Genomic DNA, 20,062 nt, shown 5'->3' with positions numbered 1-20,062 from the left:
GTTTTATAAAAGAATTTCAAAGTACTTAGAACATTGTCAGATACTTAATTATGATTCATAAACAATAATGCCACCCTCTCACACATCTGTCAGATCAACCCCTGTTTGGTCTGGTGTTTGGCATTTGGGCCTGCCTTGATTGTTAGAGATATTTCATTTGTCCTCTTGGTTCTGAGGGTCTGGAGTTCTACTGAGCATCCCCTCCTACCACCTTGCCACTCAGATTTGGGTCTGCCACGTTCCCCAGTTCCTTTCCAATTACATCGAAACTCAGTTCCACCAAATCTCATTCCATACTATTGATCCTCGTGCTGTCTTCCTAGGTGAAGCTAATTAATCTACTCATTTATTTATTTATTTATTTCACATAAAGTTGTTGAACACATGTTGTATTAGTCAGATTTCTTAATCATAAACTGGAAAACCTACTGTAGCTAATTTAAGCAACACAGAATTTATTAAACATAAAGAACCTCAAGAAAAGTTAGAAAACTGGGCTTGGATACTACCCAGCCCAAAGCACAGCAAATAAGAGACACATCTAACCACACCACTGAACTGCTCTGTGAAATATTACCATTATCCCCCCTTGGCACCCAGGACAGTAAGTCCTGGCTTCCAGAAAGTTCCTGCAGCTGCCTCAAAGGAACCAGATGCCTTCGCCACCACACTCTCCTATAAATCTGATCTTCCTCTTTGTGGCCACCACCTCTCATCACTCACCTCCCAGCCCCACTCCCACAAGAGTGTCCTTTTGATGGAGCTAGGTCTCATGTAGAGCGTTGAGTTGTAAGAGAGACAGGAAGTGTTGCTTCACAGTAAATGAAACTAGAATGGGGGTTATCCTGAGAACTGAGTAATAAGACAATGTATTTTCTGCCCCATGGACTGGGGACCAGACACTGCTCTAGGCAATGGGGTAGAACTGTGAATGAGAGAAACAAAGTCCCTGGCCTAATGAAGCTGAAAGCCAAGTAAGGAAGCAAATTTAAAAAAGTAAATAAATGAATAGAATTTCAAATAGTGATAAGAACAGGAAGAAAAATGAAATAGATTAAAAGCCTGGAGATAGGTATGTTACATTTGACAAGGTGTTCAGTGAAAGCCCTTGTGAGGAGACAAGATGTGAGCAAAAATTTGAATGATGTGAAACAGGAAGCTGTATGAAAATCTGGGCAACATTCTAGATAAAAAGAACAACAAATTCAAAGGGGTGGAGACAATCTTGGTATGGTGGAGCAGCAGCAAGGCAAATGTGGGCTATGAAAGCACAACAGAAGATGAGGACAGATAGGTAGGAACCAGATCATGCAGGAGTTGGGTCATTGTGGTGTTTCAGGAAGCTATGGGAAGGTTGTAAGCAAGGAAGTGACTTGATGTAACTTATATTTTATAAAGATTTCTCTGTAGAGAGTAGACCGGGGCGGGGGGGGAGGCGGGGAGGGTGGGCAAAAAGAGAAACAAGGACTGAGTCAAAGCCTTGTGTAGTCCAAGGAAGGGATGGTGGAGGCTTGGCCTGGAATGGTGACAGAAGAAGTGGAAAAAGTGGTCCAATTCTGGGCATGTCTTTTAGGTAAAACTAATAGAAATCGCTGATGGATTAGATGTTGGAAATGAGGGGAAATAAGGATGATGCCCAGGGTTTTGTCCTGAGCCACTAGGTAGATGGTGGTGCCATCAATAATGATGGGTAAAGACCGGAAAAGAATCAGATTTGTGGGGAGAGGGGTGAGAAGGTCAAGAATAGACATCCAAGTGGAGATTTAGGGTTGCCACAGAGACAGCAGCTCAGGGAACAGGTGGAAGCTGATGATATCAGTTGAGGAGATGTCAGGATATATATGTATTTAATGCCAGGGGATTGGATGAGATTCCACAGAGAGAATGTAGATAAGAAAGAGAAGAGGATCAAGGACTGAGCCCTGGAGCACTCCAATGTTTATAATTTAGGAAGAAGGAAAGGAAGCATTCATTAACTAGTGTTTGAGGGAAAATGAAAACCAGGGAAATGTGGTGTCCTGGTTACCAATGAATAAAGTGTTTTTCCAAAAGGAGGCAGTGAGTACCTGGGTTGAATGCTTACTCAACTCAAAAGTCTAATAAGATGGCAATAAATGCTTTGGGTACAACAGGGGTTGCTGAGCCTTGGCAAGAGCCATCTTAGTCTTTAGACTAGTGGGCATGCAGGGTGGGAATGATCCAAGTGAGAGAGAGAAATTGATGGAGAAGAAAAGGGATAATTTTAAGAGTAAGGTAAGTGAGAGGAGAAGGAGAGAATAAGGGGCTGGCCTTAGAAGGAGCAGTTTGGTGACACAGGAAGGGCAGAGTGTGTGGGGCATTTAGTGATGGGACAGCAGATGGTTCTGGTCTGGCTGCTCACATCTAATGGAAGGGTGTGTGGCCATCAGCTAAGACTAAAGGCAGGAAGAGGAGGCTGGATGGAGGTCTGAAACAAAAGGATAAGATGTGAAAACCTCATTCCTGAGAGTGGAGAAGTAATTTTTGAGAGAAATTATCACAGGATATCTGGTTTATAATAAAATCTGTGGTCATGAATTTAAAGCAGGACCAGTGGTATTGTGTGTTTTTGCCCTAAACAGCCTTTGAAAACAACCTTGTTTTATAAACCAAGGGAGTAGAAGAAGTTCTCTGATGGGAAGGGAGGGAAGGTTAAAACAATGGTAGGTGTTATTAGAGGTATTTTCAAGAGTCGGGTCCTTGTGATGCCTCTGAAGTCACATCTGTGGGTGTCTTATTCCTCATACTTGGGATGGACATCCTAGCACTGGGTTCATCTTCCTAGGAAAACTGTGAACCCCTGGTGGCTCCCTTTGGGGACAATTCCACAGCAACCTTTCATCCAGCTAGTACCTTCCTATTAAGTGAAAAGTAAGATGAGCAAGCCTTAGTTGAACCAACATAAACTTCCTCCATCACTTAGAATGGTAGCAAACATGTATACAGCACTGAGCTAGGTACTTCTCAAAGTAATTTGTACATTTTAACTCTCAGTCATCCCAACTCCCTACGAGGTAGATGTTATCTTTTCTCTGTTTTACAGTTGAGGACACTGAGGCAGAGATGTTGAGTGACATGTCCTAGTAAGGCTAGAATTTGGACCTGGACAATGTGGTACCAGATTCTTGGATCTCCACACTAACCCCTGCTGTCTCTCATAGTTCTTATTTACTGCTCTGCCTCTTCTGCCTTAAAGATGGGTCATAGAGATCAATTTTGGTAAGAGTTTAAAACTCTGGCATGATTTCCTTTAGAATTTTACATGAATTTTCCAATGGCTGAAGACAAGATAATAATGTATCCTATTCTATGCCAAGTTATATCATCTGTCCAAAAATTACAGCGTTCACAGTGGTATGTTTTTGCTAAGTTTACTTCCCTCCATCTCTACCATTATTGTACCAAATCATGTTAAGATATTTATTTTGAGCCCAAGTTTTAGATGTTACCCTGCATTCAGTTATGCTTTCTGTTTGAATTTTCACTGCAGTTGCAGCTTAGCTGAGCTCCAGATGTGCATTGTCTGCTAACCTAATGCCATTATTTTTCTACCATGCCACAGGTGATCATTGCTCTTTCTGAAAAACACCGTGCACACATTCCCTACAGGAACTCCATGATGACCAGTGTCCTAAGAGACAGTTTGGGAGGGAACTGCATGACGACCATGATCGCAACACTCTCTTTAGAGAAAAGGAATATCGACGTATGTTGGTTCTTTCTGGAGATCTCAGTCTGAGTTTCTGTTGCTAGTTTATGAGATGGCGTTGAGGGTCCTGGGTGGGTTTCCATCTTTTCAGCTGGGTTGGGGTATGCTCTGAGATGTAAACACCCTACAGAGTTCACAGCTTTGGCTGGTTTGCCAGCGGTATAATTACCCCCATTTAAGAATGGACTTCACACAGCCCAGGATGGTGGGAAGAAGGCTCAGACACAAATTTTGGAAAGCCTGCTGCTGGGTTAGTTATCTTGGCCAGAGGACATGAGAGAGGAGACCCATTAGCTTCTGTTCTGTTTAGCTCCTGATTACTAAGATACCTTGGAGGCATCTCTAGGATGTGTCCCTAGACCTGTCGCTGAGTACAGCTCAAGGGCTGGCTACTGACTGGCTTTCTTGGGCTGCTTTAGACTCAGCTTCATGTTTTATGCACCACGGTCTAATGCTTGGGATCCAGACTTTCTCCAGAAGAGGAAAACAAGAAGTGGCAGGGTGTCTTCCAAAACGAGGCTAATCCCTAAGTGCATTCTTTTTTTTTTTTTTTAAAGATTTTATTTATTTATTTGACAGCGAGAGAGACAGCAAGAGAGGGAACACAAGCGGGGGAGTGGAAGAGGGAGAAGCAGGCTCCCCGCAGAGCAAGGAGCCCAATGCGGGGCTCGATCCCAGGACCCTGGGAACATGACCTGAGCCGAAGGCAGATGCTTAACAACTGAGCCACCCAGGCGCCCCCTCCCTAAGTGCATTCTAAGATGTCTCACAAAGCCTCTTTCTGGCCTGTTACAAATGTTTATTTTGTAGTCATTCAGGTTTGTGGATTATAATAGTATCTGCTATGATTATGACATATATGTGGCTCTGGTTTCATAGATTAGTAGTTGAAAACTACATACAGTCACCATGTAGGACCTCATGATCTCCCACATGTTTGGCATGGATCATTTTATTAGGCCAAAATAAAATTTTAATAAAACTGATATTCTAGAGCAAAGCTTCCTAATTTGGAGGTATGTTCCCTCATTGTGTTTTATACACATCACTCTTTAGATGTGCTTCTTTCTTCTGTGAACAAAAATTAAGGTTTAGCTCTCTAAGCCATAACAGTTTAAGGAGTTATTTTGCTTTATAGGAGTCGATATCTACCTGCAGATTTGCACAACGAGTGGCGCTCATAAAGAATGAAGCTGTTCTTAATGAAGAAATCGATCCTAAATTGGTAAGCAGCTTTGAACTTACGAGTCTGGAAGAAAAATCAAAGTGGATCAAAGATTAGTAAAACTTGAGGGGCACGTCCTCCATACCAGGCAGTGTTCTAAGTTTTGGAAACATATCAATTTATTAAATTCTCACAAGAAGCTTATGAGTAGATGTCATCTCCATTCCCACTTTATAGATGACAAAACTGAGGCACAGAAATGTTAACTAACTTGTTGAGAGTCACAGCCTCCACAAGTGGCAGAGCCAGGATTCAGGTGCAGACGGTCTGATGCAAGGACCTGCCGCCTGCAGTCCCATCAGTCTGCTCCTAGGATAATGAAATGAGTCCTGAGGATGCGTGCGACACAATTGTGGCCAGTTATATTTACATGCAGGTAGTAGCCTTTCAGAAAACATCAGTTTAAGTTTCTAGAGATGATAATAATAGACCATCTTCTATAAAAGCTAACAGAGAAAAAGAAGTTTTAATGGTTATTAAGTAGAACCGTATTTTGCACAACTGTCCTCTTACTTACTTTAGAGACAAAAACATTAATCATTGGGGTGCCTGGGTGGCTCAGTCAGTTAAGCATCCAACTCTTGATTTCAGCTCAGGTCATGATCTCAGGGTCGTGGGATTGAGCCCGGTGTTGGGCTCCGTGCTCAGTGAGGAGTCTGCTTAAGATTCTCTGTCTCTCTCTTTTTCTGCCCCTTCTCCTGCTCCCTTGCTTTCTCTTGCTCTCCCAAAATAAATAAATAAATCTTTAAAAAAATTAATCATTGGTTGGGTCCATGGAAAAATAGCCAAACTTCTAGTTTTATAACAATGAATCCTGCTTTATCAGAGTGCTTTTTTAAAGCAAAAATATTTGCAAGTTCCATGACTCAGATCCTCATTTTAAATGCAGATGTTTTCTCTCTATTTTGTTAGTCTTCTCTAAATGAAATACAACATGGAATCAACTTATGCCAACACTGAAAATGTAGAAATAAAATATTTCAATTTTGTACATTCCCAAATTAAGATTATATTACTTTTCAAATCACTCAGCTTTTAAAATTTTCTCTAGAACATAAGCTAGTGTAGGCTTAGCAGTACACATTATAAAAAAGGGTGTGAAATCTCACCAACACTGCTTCATTTATAAATTCCTCAAATTCCAAAATAATAATAATAATAATAATAACCTTCTCAAATTCACTGTTACCCATATTAATTATTTCCTTCTGATTGTTTGCCCTGTCTCCCTGAAATCATTGCGCTGAAGTATAGAGACAAGGTTAAAAGAATAATGTGGTTACTTGTTTTATCCCGCTTGCCTCAGGAGCTTGAGCAGCCCAGATGGAAATCTCTTCTGGAGAAACCAAGTGGGTGAGGCAGGGCCTCTTTGCAGCACAGGCCCTGGTCACACAGTGCCCCCGCTGGAAGAAGGAGTCAGAATTCTAAGGCATGAGTCAAGTGGAAGGGAACTCATAGGATGACTTCTTCTGCCATCCCTGCCTCACCAGCAAGCAGCCCTGTAGCATCACAGCCTGAGAAAGACAGCCATGAGTTGTTAGCCTGAAAACAAAAATTAGTGCATAATTGAAGGAAAATGAACATATTAAATGCTGGAGGGTTTTTTTTCTTTAAATTTGGCTAGAGAAACTTTGAGGGTACTTGAGGAATGTGAAAAAAGGTGAACGTTGTCATGTGTTTGATGTAGGGCTGCAAGAAATGTAAAGAAGAAGGAAACCTGAATCAAAGCTGACAGCTGTTAATTGAACAAATATTGAGGTCTTCCTTGTTAATTTTAGCCATTCTGACGGGTGTGAGGTGGTATCTCATTGTGGTTTTCATTTATATTTCCCTGATGCCAAGTGACACTGAGCACTTTTTCATGTGTCTGTTGGCCATTTGTATGTCTTCTTTGGAAAGACATACAAATGTTCATGTCTTCTGCCCATTTCTTGACTGGATTATTTGTTTTCTAGGTGTTGAATTTTTAAGTTCTTTATAGATCTTGGATACCAGCCCTTTATCTGATATGTCATTTGCAAATATCTTCTCCCATTCCGTGGGTTGCCTCTTAGTTTTGTTGACTATTTCCTTTGCTGTGCAGAAGCTTTTTATCTTGGTGAAGTCCCAATAGTTCATTTTTCCTTTTGTTTCCCTTGCCTTTGGAGACATGTCTTGAAAGAAGTTGCTGTGGCTGATGTTGAAGAGGTTACTGCCTATGTCCTCCTCTAGGATTTTGATGGATTCCTGTCTCACCTTGAGGTCTTTAATCCATTTTGAGTTTATCTTTGTGTATGGTGTAAGAAAATGGTCCAGTTTTATTTGTGAGGTGATGAGCACTGGGTGTAATATGTAACTGATAAATTATTTAACACTATATCTGAAACTAATGATGTACTATATGTTGGCTAATTGAATCTAAACAATAAATAAAATAAAATAAGATTTGTAGGTAAAAATATATATATATTGAGATCTTCCTGGTGCAGAACAATCTGGTAATTGACAAGTATTATCTCCTGGTCTCTTTTATAATGGCTTCTAAAAACTGACATTACTGTTCATGACTTTATGGACAGAGCTTTTCTGAAGCACAGGTGGCAATTGCAAATTTGTCCTCAAAACCACCCAAAACACAACTTGGATGGGATTTCCAATATCTTGCTCTCAAAATCCAATGGCACATATGGAACCAGCCCTCTAAGATCAGGATCACCAGGGTTTTGACTTGCTTTCTTTACAAGTTTTAATACCTCAGTAAGACAAGGTGATAAAAGGATTGTAAAGAGGCCAGAGTCTTTCGTGACTCGTATGGGCCAAAATCTAAGGACAGGGGTGCCTGGGTGGCTCAGTTGGTTAAGTAACTGCCTTTGGCTCAGGTCATGATCCTGGAGTCCCAGGATCGAGTCCCACATCGGGCTCCCTACTCAGTGGGGAGTCTGTTTCTCCCTCTAACCCTACCCGCTCTTGTGCACTCTCTCTCTCAAATAAATAAATAAAATCTTTAAAAAAAATCTTCTAAGGATGGCTCTCCTTACAAAGTTTCTACAGTAATTTGATGGGAGGTGTGAGTGGGATGCGTGCGACACAGTCGTGGCCAGTTATATTTACATGCATGTAATGTAAATATACATTATGTAAATAATGTATATTTATGTACATTAAATATACATTATTTATATTTGTATAATATACAAATTATACAAATATTAAGTGTAATAATCTCAAAATCATGAAAAGTTGGCTTAGTTTTGAGATTTCTGTTCAGTGACAGAAGTTAATTTGGTTGTTAGATTTGACTTTGAAAGCCTTAGCAGAAGTAGAAAATGTGGCATCAATATTAATTTAGTGGGGGGGGGATACAAATGAATGACTCACATAGTTCCTGTCTAAGGATTTTCACTCTGCAGAGCTTGATGATTCTGAGCATGTTTTTGAAAAGAAGCAAACAACGAAAACCCACTCAATCCTGTGCATTTAAATGAAATTCTAGGAGGACTGACATGTTCAAAATACTCAGTATCCTATTCTTTGTAACTTCTGGTCCTGTCAATGTGGCAGAGATAATATGAACTCCACCTATATATAAAATTTAACAAGCACTTTTGAAATATATGTCTGAGGTTGAATAAGGTAATGTAATTCTCCAGGGCCCAGAAACCAAGCTGAAGCTGCAGTTGTCCTGGAGTAAAGGGATGAAGGGAATTGTAAGAAAGGCATCAAAGTTGGAGCCCTGGAATCTTGGAAGATGGATGATGAACCCATGACATCCTCTCTACTTCCCAACATAAAACCAGTGAAAGGGTGAGCCAGAAAGGAAAAAATCTGCCCACTGGCACAGGAAGATGCTAGGGAAGCTTATCTGCCTTAACCTGAACTTCAGGTGGAGCAAAAGGTGGTTTCTCTGGAAATTTGAAATCCTAAGGCTCTGCTTCCCATGGGTTTCAAGTTCAAATTTACAAACTCCCTTGGTCTGGTAGACTTCAAGCCAAGAAGTTAGATAAAGGACCAATAAAATAAATCCAAAAGAGTAGAAAGACAGGAATTAAAAAGTGTAAAAATGAGCGAAAACAAAACCCAAAGCAAAGATACAGTGGAGAGGAGTAACCAAACCTGAAGTTGATTTTTAATCTATTAATAAAATGAAAAAATCTCTGGGAAAATTAATGAAGAAAAGAATAAAGAAGGCAGAAATCCACACAGTATTTGGAATGAAAAGAGGCCTTAACTATAGGTACAGTAGATAGCTTAAAATAATAATAAAGTATGTTGAAAGACTTTATGGCAGTAAATTTAAAAACAAACAAAATGGACAATTTCCTATAAAAACATAACACTGAAGCTAATGCAATTTATTTTATTATTTTATATTTTAAGAAGAATTTTTAAAAACATGAATATATCTATGACTAATAGACTCAATAATAACAAAGCTACCAAAAGGAGAGAAAGAAAAAGAGAAAGAGGAAAGAAGGAACGGGGGAAGGGGGGAGGAAAGGGAGAGGGAGGAAGAGAAAGAAGGAAGGAAGGAAGGATGGAGCAGACTCCATGTTTTTTTTTAAGTTTACCAAATATTGAAGGAAGAATATAAATTGAATTCAGTCTGCCAATTCTTGTTTTAGGAACTTTGCATTATGATTATTAATACAATATGTGGTATCATGAGCTAGTTGGGTTTACTTTGGGAATTGAAAGATAATGTATCATTAGAAAACATGTTAGTGTATATAGTAAAAGAAAAAGAGCCATGGGAAAAATAAACACCAAATTTCAGGTAATGGTAATGGGGGATTCATTTAGAGAAGGCTATACAGAGGTTCAGGCTTCAAAAGCATCTGTAAGGTTTTATTTCTTAAGCTACATAGTAGGTATATTGATATTCACTTAAGCTAAGTAGTGGGTTCACAAGATATCCTTTATATCTTTTTGTATATCTGAAGTAGTTCATGCTAAAAAAAATCACTTGAATCAAGGTGATTCGTCACATTCACAGTTGAAAAGAGAAAACTTATATGATCACATCACTAGATGCAGAAAAAGTATTTTTAACATTAAACATTCACCCATAGTTTGAAAAGACTCATCAAACTATGAATATCAGTGAACAGCCTTAAAGTGATTAAGGGTATCAACCAAAAACTACAGCAAACATTTTGAAGGTGAAATGTTAGAAGGAGTAAGATAAGAATCAATATCTGAAGCATTATACTTGGAAGTCCTAGCTAGGACAGAGACAATTAAAAAAAAAAAAGTATGAGGATTTGAAAAGAAGAAAACATCTGTCATTACTTGCAAACAATTTGATTGCTTATATAGAACATCTAAAAATATTTAATGATAAACAGAACCAAAACAATGTTCAGAAAATTATTTGGTACATAATCCATACATAAAAATTAATTGCCTTCCTATAAATCAAAAGCTAACAATTAGAAAATGTAATTTTACAAAAATTTCATTAATAATAGCAATAAAAACTTTAACATTCTAGGAAAAAAATCTAATTAAACATATATTTATAGAGAACATGATAAATCTTTATTGAAAGGAATCAGTGGAAAGCCATACTATGTTCATGGATGAGATGATTCAACATCACTAATTTGATATGTCTTACCAAATGACCCTTTTTTTAAAAGATTTTATGTATTTATTTGACAAGGAGAGAGCACAAGCAGGGGGAGGGGCAGGCAGAGGAAAAGGGAGAAGCAGGCTCCCCGCTGAGCAGGAAGCCCGATGCAGGGCTCCATCCCAGGATCCCCGGATCATGACCTGAGCCATAGGCAGACAGTTAAACAACTGAGCCACCCGGGTGCCCCCCAGATTACCCTTTTAATCAAATTTATTTCCAGTTAAAAATTGAGGAGGACCTTTGGTGGAATTTTACAAGCTGTGTCTCAAACTTATACAAAAGAACAAATGACCAAGAACAGCCATATCTATTTTGGAAAAGAATAAAATGGAAGGGCCTTATTCTATCTAAATGTCAAAATTTCATAAGATATAATAATTAAAATAGCATAGTATTGCTGCACATATAGTCAAGTACATAAATGTTTTTAACTAAGAGCCCAGAAAAAGACACATTTATATGTAGAAACATGTTATATAACAGAATTATAATAGCAAATCTTACACGGTTAGCCATATAAAAAAATAAAATTAGATACATATCTCATACTTTATACAAAACAAAAGCCTAAATGTGAAAAGCAAAGCTTTAAAACTTTTATAAGAACACATAGGAAGCTATTCCTATGGTTTTAGGTAAAATAGATTTTAAGAAGACACAAAAACAACTCATAATGGAAGAAATTGATAATAAAATTACATTGAAATTTAAAATCTTCACTTAACAGAAAGAACACGACAAAAAGCAGGACGCCTGGGTGGCTCAGTTGGTTAAGCATCTGCCTTAGGCTTAGGTCATGATCCTGGGGTCCTGGGATCCAGCCCAGTATCCGGCTTCTTGCTCAGCGGGGAGTCTGCTTCACCCTCTGCCTGCCGCTTCCCCTGCTTCTGCTCTCTCTCTCTCTCTCTGACAAATAAATAAAATCTTTAAAAAAGTGAAAAACATGGCATAGATTGGGAGAAAACATGTACCTTGCATAAAACTAACAAAGGATTCATGTATAAAGAAGCCTGCTGATCAATAAGGAAGAGAAAAACAACTCAATTGAAACATGAGCAAGAATATGAATAAGTAATTTATAGAAAAGGAAACCCAAGCAGCCAATATCCATGTGCAAAGATGATCAACCTCCCTAATAATCAGAAAATGCAGATTAGGACTAAATGAGGTACCATTTTACACCTTCTGGACTGTCAAAATTAAAGCGTCTGTCAATACTACATACGTAGTGAAGTAAATGTGGGGAAACGGGAACTTACATATATTGCTGATACAGAATGTAAGTTTATACACTACTCTGAAGAGCAGTTTAACAATATATGTTAAAGGGACGATGCACAGCCTCTACAACCACACGGTTTTATTTCTAAGTGCACCCTATAGCGAAACTCACATATGTGCCCAGAGATTTATAGTGTTCACAGCAACACTGTTTGTGATAGCAAAGGTAAAAATCCTAAATGTCCATTGACAGGAGACATGGATAAATTGTGATATATTCCTTTACTGAAACAGTATATATCCGTGAAAATTAGTGAACTAGAGCTACGTGAAGCAGTATAAAGAATCTCAAAAACATAATGCGAGGAAGAAAAAAAGCAAGTTACCATTCCATGCAGCATGGTAACATTTACATAGAGTTTAAAGCATGCAAAATGATACCATCTATTATTTATAGTTACATCCATACAGATGGAGTAAACATATGAAAACATGCAGGGAAATGCTCCCCATTAAATGCAGTACGTGATCACCCCAGGAAAGACAGAAAGGGAATAGGAATTAGGCGCTCCAGTTACACAAGCACTGTTTTATTTGCTAAAATGAATTCTAGAATGATTTTGACAAAACGTTAAGATTTAACAAAGGCTGGTGGTAGGTACACAGGGGTGGCTTTTAAATCATTCTCTGGATGTTTTTTGTATCCTCAAAATTGTTTGTAATTTTCAAAGATGTATGTTCTCTGTCCCCCAAGTTCCCTTTAATGAGGAGTTGACATTTATTCTCCCGCCTTGCCGTTTGTAGATGATTATATGCCTACAAAAAGAAATCCAGGAACTGAAGGATGAACTGGCCCTTGTCACTGGGGAGCAGAGGACAGAGGTGCTCACAGACGCAGAGCTGCTTCAGTAAGCCTGCAGACTTGTTTCTGTGTCTTTAACAGTGGAAATTTGTGTTAACTTCTTTGTTGGCCCTAATGTTACGAATTCACCTCAAAGCATGAAGGTCTCCTGGGACAGTCTGAAATTGCATTTAGGCGCCAGTTAAGAGTGGCAGCTTTCCACGAAAAGCTGGATAAGGTTGGCAGGGTTTTTGCCGCCTCAGCTTTGAGGGAGTAGAGAACAGAGCCTATAAAGGGTGGGAATATCCTCCTCATGCCAGCTGAAGAGAAGGGCTTGTATAATAGTCATGCAATTTTAAAACATACACACCAAACACTCATAAGCTGCGGATCTCAGATCTGAAAGGAATTCAAGAAACATCCTTTGTATTAAAAAGCATCTTGCTACAAGCACCAATTTATCCCATGCCAATGTAGCTCTCTCCTTTAATAAATAGATGGCCCATATATTATTGTTCAAACACTGGAAATGGGAATGAAAGCAGGGATTCAGGGCTTTTCTACCAGCGGCAGCATCTTTCAGGGCCTTTTATACCTGCAGCCATGTGGCATATCGGGGACATGGTGTGGCTCTCGTTCTCTCTCTGATCATGAGCCACAGTGGTGGGCTTTCTTGTTGTTTCTGTGCAGCTCACAAAGCATTTGTGGAGTGATAATAATGGGCTGGGCTTAGAAGGCAGTGATATTCTCAATTTCCAAATGAGAAATAGAGCTACACGAGATTTTTTTAAGGGTTTAGTATCATTTCACCTAGTCCTCTCCCAACAGAGAAAATGGTAAATAATAGAGATGATGAAAGTATTTTCTTTAAACTACTTCATGGCTGTGCCCAGAGGTAGGCCTAAAGCTTGAGGAGCCTTAAGCAAGGTTTCTGCTATAATCAAAGCTTTCACTTCTCTAGGATACCATTTCGTAATTCTAGAACACTGTGTTTAATAATAGGAGAGGCTCCTAAGGCTTTCCTTGCAAATTCACTTTGTGGCATATATGCAATTAAAGTGAAATATATTGCCAAAATAATTTTGAAGAATTCCCTGTCACTCCTTGAAATAACTTGGGATAGCTTAGATACAGAGAAACTTCAGAGAAACTTCTCCAAGTTAAGTATTACTTCCCTCTGATGCCCCCTTCCCCTCAAAGAAAGGAATTACCAATTATCGTCTTCTATTATACCAATTATGACATCTGTGATCTGAGATGTCTCTTCAGAATTTTGATCTTCAAGTCAGGGTTCAGCCAGGAAAACAAAACCATCCTAGGCCTCCCAACAAAAGGAGTTTAACATAGGAAATCAGTTGTAAGGAGGTGGTATTGTAGGAAATACACAGCACCCCAGAGATCAGGAACAGCAGGGGGCCTACACCCCTGGGAGTGGAGAGAGGATGGTAGAAGCTTGTGTTAACTAATGTCTAAGACTAGAGCTGACCAGAGGAGCTAGCCCATGATGAGTGCTGGGGCCACCGAAGAGCCTCAGGTGTTATCAGAGGTGTCATCCTGGCAGGGAGCCCAAGCTTCTCTCTCACACCACTTCTGGTCTTCCACCCGCGGCCCCATTGGCTGAACTGGCCCAGAAACCAGGTGTTAGGAGGGTCAGGGAATGTAGTTTCCGGTGATGCAGGGTCAAAGAGGGGAAAAACAGAAATAGGATCCAAGAGTATAAAGGGAAATGGCCAACATATCAAATAAGTACCAGAGTTTTCTCCAATTCCAGTATATCCTATCTGTTGCGTAGGAGGCTCCATGTAAGGATAAGATAATGCATGTGGTAGTTTCAAGATGACCGTTCCCTCCACTGCACCACATCTGAGGAATTATAGAACTGATACAAAGAAACATCTGAATCTCTAGCCATACCTAGGAATAAGACATAAACCTCTCAAGGGACTAGAGGCTTCAAGGAATTCCTAGCAGATTGAAGGGTGGGGTTGACCGAGAGCCACCAGGTGCGGACCAGAAAAGCCACGTCTCTGCATGCTGGCACCCTGGAGCAGGAGAGAGCTGGAGACTGCCCGTGAGGGTTTGGTAGAGCCCTGATAGTGGGAGCAGTTTGTCCTGTGAATCCCTGTGCACCCCTTCTTCCCTCCTCTATCCAGTGTTTACGTCAGAGTTTAGGATGGAGAAATAGGGAAAGGCTACAGGTAGTTGATGACATCCAGGACAAATTGGGGACCAGACAAGCTCTGAAGCCAGCAGCTGTCCTCAGCTTTGCCTGTCCCCTGTTCCCACTGAAAACAGCAAGGAGCACAAGCACCCACCACTGCTCAGCCCCTCCTCCAGGACTGGCTGCCCAAGCTGAGACCATGGAGAGTCTAGAAAAGATGAGCTCACAGTCAGGAACAACTAGAAATAGGACTTGGAGAAAGACCAGAACAAGAGTCTTTACAGCTTGGAGAGGGCTTCAGAACTAAACATGATAGGAAGAGTGATTAATATCTTTGGAGATGTAAAAGATGGCAATACATCCATGAAACAATAGGATCTTTATTTTTTATAAAAGACAGACTCAAGAGGAAATCTGAAAAATGAAGAAATATAATTGTTGCCATTAAGAACTTAATGGATGGCTCAAGGGCAGAATGAAAAAACAGAGGGGCAAATTAGTCAGCTAGGAAGAGCAAGGCTAAGGAATTCTTCCAGAACATAAGATGAAAGGGTAAAGAGAAAGTTTAAAAGAAAAGAATCATAAATAGCTCTAGCTTTACCAATATCTAACACAGAGAAGTTTATAAAGGAGAAATAGAGATAACACAGCGGAGCCAATGATTAAAGAAATAATATCTAAGAATTTCTTAGAACTAAAAAAAAAAAGGAAAAAAAAAAGACTTCAGAATGAAACGGTTACCATGTGCTAAGCTGTATAATACTGTAGAAAAATTTTAGGACCTCAAAATATAGAAAAGAATCCCAAAAGTTATCAGAGAAGAAAAATATCATTAACAATCAAGAATCTGATTTAGAGCAGACTTCTCATCAACCTCTGAAAACAAGAACCTCTGGGCCTCTGGTGCTGAAAAACAAAACAGAACAAAACAAAACAGGACTTTGAATGGAGATTTCTGTATCTAGCCAAATTAGCATTCAAATGCGAACGTGAAACAAGGCATTTTTCAGACATACCAGCTTTGAGACAGAAAGCTAACCACCCTAGTCCCTCTCTAGAGGAGATTACAACAGACTACATTTCACAAAAAGAAAAATGCTACAATGTATAAAAAATAATGAACAGATGTTATTTCTTTACGATACTTAATATTGTATTATATTTACATTATATCTTTTACTAACTTGCCACTTCCCACATACACAGATGTTTCTATTTAAAAGTTATTGACAACAATCAGGTTTGCCATTCACAGAAGTTTGGGGGGTATACTGGAGAGAAATAAGAATGTGACAACTGATTTAAAATACTGACAGACTCTCAGATGTAGTTGGTTTCCTTTGATCCACAGATAACAAATACACACACGTCAATTGGAACGGATTCTCTATAGACAGTATGTAGTGTTGTCATTAGTTTTTCTGGGCACTTGGTTCATTCATTCATTCAACATTTATTATTCATCTAGTGTTCACAAAACTCTGCCCTAGGCCTTGAGAGATGAACACAAGATGAACAAAACCTAGATTCAGCTCTCAAGGGGTTCACAATTTAGTGGCACTGACAGACACAAGCACAAGTAATCACGATGCAAAATGTGAGTGTTATGAGAAGATATAAATAAAAGACGAGATTGCAGAGATAGTAATGATTAATTCTGAGCTCAGGATTCTCATGTAAAATTAGTTGGTGTGCTGGTAAGTAAACTTCCGCAGTTCCCAGTTGAAATGCTTTCTCTGCTGTCAAGATACGTATACTATATAGCGTTACATCTTATTAATGACTTCTGATCAGCAGCGAGAGAGAACAAATGTGGCAAAATGTTACACCCACTCTGCCAAAACAAAGCATAGGGGTTCACGACCATCCAGTATCTTGGGTGCTTGTTCATACTGATGGTGAGGATTATTCAGATAATGTGGGTTTTTGTTATGGTTTTCATTCTATTGTTGTTATAGTTCTGTTTTGCCGTAATTCGCTAGATTGAATATTGGCACAACTTAAAATTCATCAGATTTAAGAGTCCTGTATTATCTTAAAGTAAAAAAGAGAAATTAAAATTTTCTGGCATGTGGCATTGCTTTTTAATATCATTATCCTGTGCTTCTTTGTCTTCTGGGGCCCCTGGACATTTATTCAGGAGTATGAATCAGATCCAGTCCCTCATTGTGCCTGGACTCCCTGGATGGTGAGGGTGAGGGGGGATAGTGCTGTTGGAGAGAGGAAGAGTCCCATGGCTTGGCAGGACAGAAAGGCAGAAATGTAGTGGCTTTGGTCAACTTTCTCTGTCCTGCTGATTTCTGGCTTTATGCTGACTGGCATGGCATAAGGGCATTCCTATTAGGGATTCTGTGAAGGATGTCAGAAAGCAGATAATTAATCGATAATGTATTCTATATTCTATGTTATGTGCACTGGACACTTTGGAGATGTCTGTTAATATCTAGCCCTATCAAATTTTTTGAACTATTTCCTAACATTTCAGTTCTTAATGTAAATATTTGTTGCATTGACTTGGATGCTTCAACTGAAGAGGATTGCAGATGTCAGCCTCCAGTTATTGTGATATTTTTAGTTTACATCTTTTTTTTTTTTTTTGCCTGTGTAAATTTGAAAAGAGACAGCTGGATGAAGGCTGTATAGCCAAGTTAATGTTTATACAGAGCTTCTTGGGTGAAGATTTGATTCTGATTGGTTCTCTAAACACATACCTCTTTCTTTCTCTGGTAAAAAAAAAAAAAAAAAGCCTGTAGATCTCTGGCAAATTTGGAAGAATTATATCCTGGCCTAAGTCTAAATGAGCAGAATATTTTCTGCATGGCAACATTTTACTTCTGAGATGGAATTGAATTGGATCTCATGGGCTCAAGTCTGCCCAAAGTAAACTTCCAGACATCTGGATCCTTTTCTTTTTTCTGTTTTCCTATCAGCCTTATTGAGACATAATTGACATATAACATTGTGTGAGTTTAAGGTGTACAATATGATGAATTAATATATGTATATATTGTGAAATGGTTACCACAATAAGGTTAGTTAACACATCTATCACCTCACGTGTGTGTGTGTGTGTGTGTGTGGTAAGAACTTTAAGATCTACTCTCTTAGCAGCTTTCAAGTACATAATACAGTATTATTAACTATAGTCACCATGCTGTATATTAGATCCCAGAACTTATTCATCTTATAACCGGAAGTGTTTGCCTTTTTTTTTTAATTTTTTTTAAAGATTTTATTTATTTATTTGACAGAGAGAGAGAGACAGTGAGAGAGGGAACACAAGCAGGGGGAGGGTCAGAGGGAGGGGGAGGGTCAGAGGGAGAAGCAGGCTTCCCGCGGAGCAAGGAGCCCGATGCGGGGCTCAATCCCAGGACCCTGAGATCATGACCTGAGCTGAAGGCAGTCGCTTAACCAACTGAGCCACCCAGGCACCCCAAGTTTTTGCCTTTTTGACCAACATCTCTCCCATTTCCCCCACCCCCCAGCCCCTGGCAAACACCAAGCTACTCTCCGTTTCTCTGAGTCCAACTTTTTATTTTTCACACATAAGTGACTTTATATAGTATTTGTCTTCCCCTGGCTTGTTTCTCTTACTTATTTTTTACAAGTCAGTTAATCCTTCATCCTGAATTTATTGAGCACCTACTAGATGCTAATCATTTTAATGGGTGCTTTTGGCTATTCAGGAATATGGGACACGGAAAATAATTCTAAGGGTGACAGTTTTATTGGGGACATAATGCATATACGAAAATGCACACATTTACACACACACATATATAAAACGGAATAAGATAGCATATTAGTGAAAAGAATAAATGGACACTGAGAATTGTAAAACCTTAATTATAGTTCTAATTCTACCTATATTAGGTTTTTAATGACTCTCTAGATTTGGGTTTCCTCATGTATAAAGTGAGAGAAATGGACTAAATGCAATCTGGGCCTCTTTCAGCTCCATGTTTTTAAATCTCATATCAGCATATTACACGTTTTAATATGTTATTTACTCGTTATCTATGATAATGAAAAGCCAAATCATGTAGGAATTCAGCAATTGGGAAGTCATTACTGGTATCACCATTGAGCAAGCTAAATAAACCTTAAAGGATGTCAAGAGGAAGAAGGTACCACACTAAGATGAAGATGAGAGACCACATAAAGGAAGGTGCTGAGAGGGAAAGAGCACAGTGTCTGTGTGGGCACGTGTGTGCGTGTGTGAGCGTATGTGTGTGTTGGGGGGCAGGGGGCAGTGGCAAGAAACCAGTATGGAGGCTTGCATGTAAGAGGCACTGCCTAGGGAGGATCTGGATGAAACTGGCCTGGCAGGAGCCAGGGGTTCTCCTGGAAGAATTAAAGAATAGGATTAGACACATAAACAGTAACCTTGTGATGAGATGAATACCATGTGTAGAGGAGCTACTACTTTATTTTATTTAATGGGGACTAGGAAATATTGTGCTTTGAGAGTATTGCAGTTCATTCATTTATATAATAATGTTTATTGTGCTCTTCCTTTCTCCTAGGCACCTGTTCTAAGTGCCAGAGATATAGAAATGAACAAAACAAAGTCCTTGCCCTCATGGAGCTCACATTCTGGTGGGGAGAGAGATCATACACAAGATAAATAACTAAAATACAGAGCATTTCAGAGAGCAGAAAGTGCAAAGAGAAAAATAAAACAGGAGTTGCAGTTTTAATAGGATGATCATGAAAGAATTTATAGGATGAAGATTTTTTTTTCATGGCTGCTGATAGCAACAAATAGAATGAGCAGGAATGAGAAATCAGGATGAAATTACCATCAGGTTTGGAGTGATGATGAGGAAAAAGGCTCCAGTAATGGCCATGAAAACAGAGAAGGAGACAAATGTGAGACACTTGGTTGAGGAAGTATCAATACAAGTGATGGCTACGAATATAAAAGATAAGAAAGGGAGAATGGTAAAAGGTCAAGACTTTTTTTTTTTTTAAAGATTTTTTATTTATTTATTTTGACAGAGAGAGACACAGCGAGAGAGGGAACACAAGCAGGGGGAGTGGGAGAGGGAGAAGCAGGCTTCCCGCAGAGCAGGGAGCCTGATGTGGGGCTCGATCCCAGGACCCTGGGATCATGACCTGAGCCGAAGGCAGACGCTTAACGACTGAGCCACCCAGGCGCCCCAAAAGGTCAAGACTTAAGATGGATTATCAGAGGTTAGGAAAAGAAGCTGGTTGAAGGGGCATCTGGGTGGCTCAGTTGGTTAAGCATCTGCCTTTGGCTCAGGTCATGATCC

The 20,062-nt window shown here is 39.4% G+C and overlaps 1 protein-coding gene across 3 annotated transcripts in view; it reads left to right on the top strand.

Annotated features, from left to right (window-relative positions):
- Positions 1-20,062, top strand: part of KIF6 (kinesin family member 6) — a 296,650-nt gene that overhangs the window by 119,882 nt on the left and 156,706 nt on the right. For 2 of the 3 annotated variants that reach the window (XM_081828121.1, XM_081828120.1), the window contains exons 8-10: positions 3,581-3,724; positions 4,866-4,952; positions 12,589-12,692. In XM_081828121.1, the coding sequence (XP_081684247.1) occupies positions 3,581-3,724; positions 4,866-4,952; positions 12,589-12,692 (335 nt within the window). Of the gene's footprint in view, positions 1-3,580; positions 3,725-4,865; positions 4,953-12,588; positions 12,693-20,062 lie in introns of those variants that run through there. The other variant, XM_081828122.1, reaches the window with a different exon arrangement.

This window comes from Leptonychotes weddellii, chromosome 8, assembly GCF_054177405.1.
Source record: "Leptonychotes weddellii isolate Sample4059 chromosome 8, ASM5417740v2, whole genome shotgun sequence".
NCBI lineage: Eukaryota > Metazoa > Chordata > Mammalia > Carnivora > Phocidae > Leptonychotes > Leptonychotes weddellii.
This window is presented reverse-complemented; position numbering and strand designations above follow the sequence as displayed.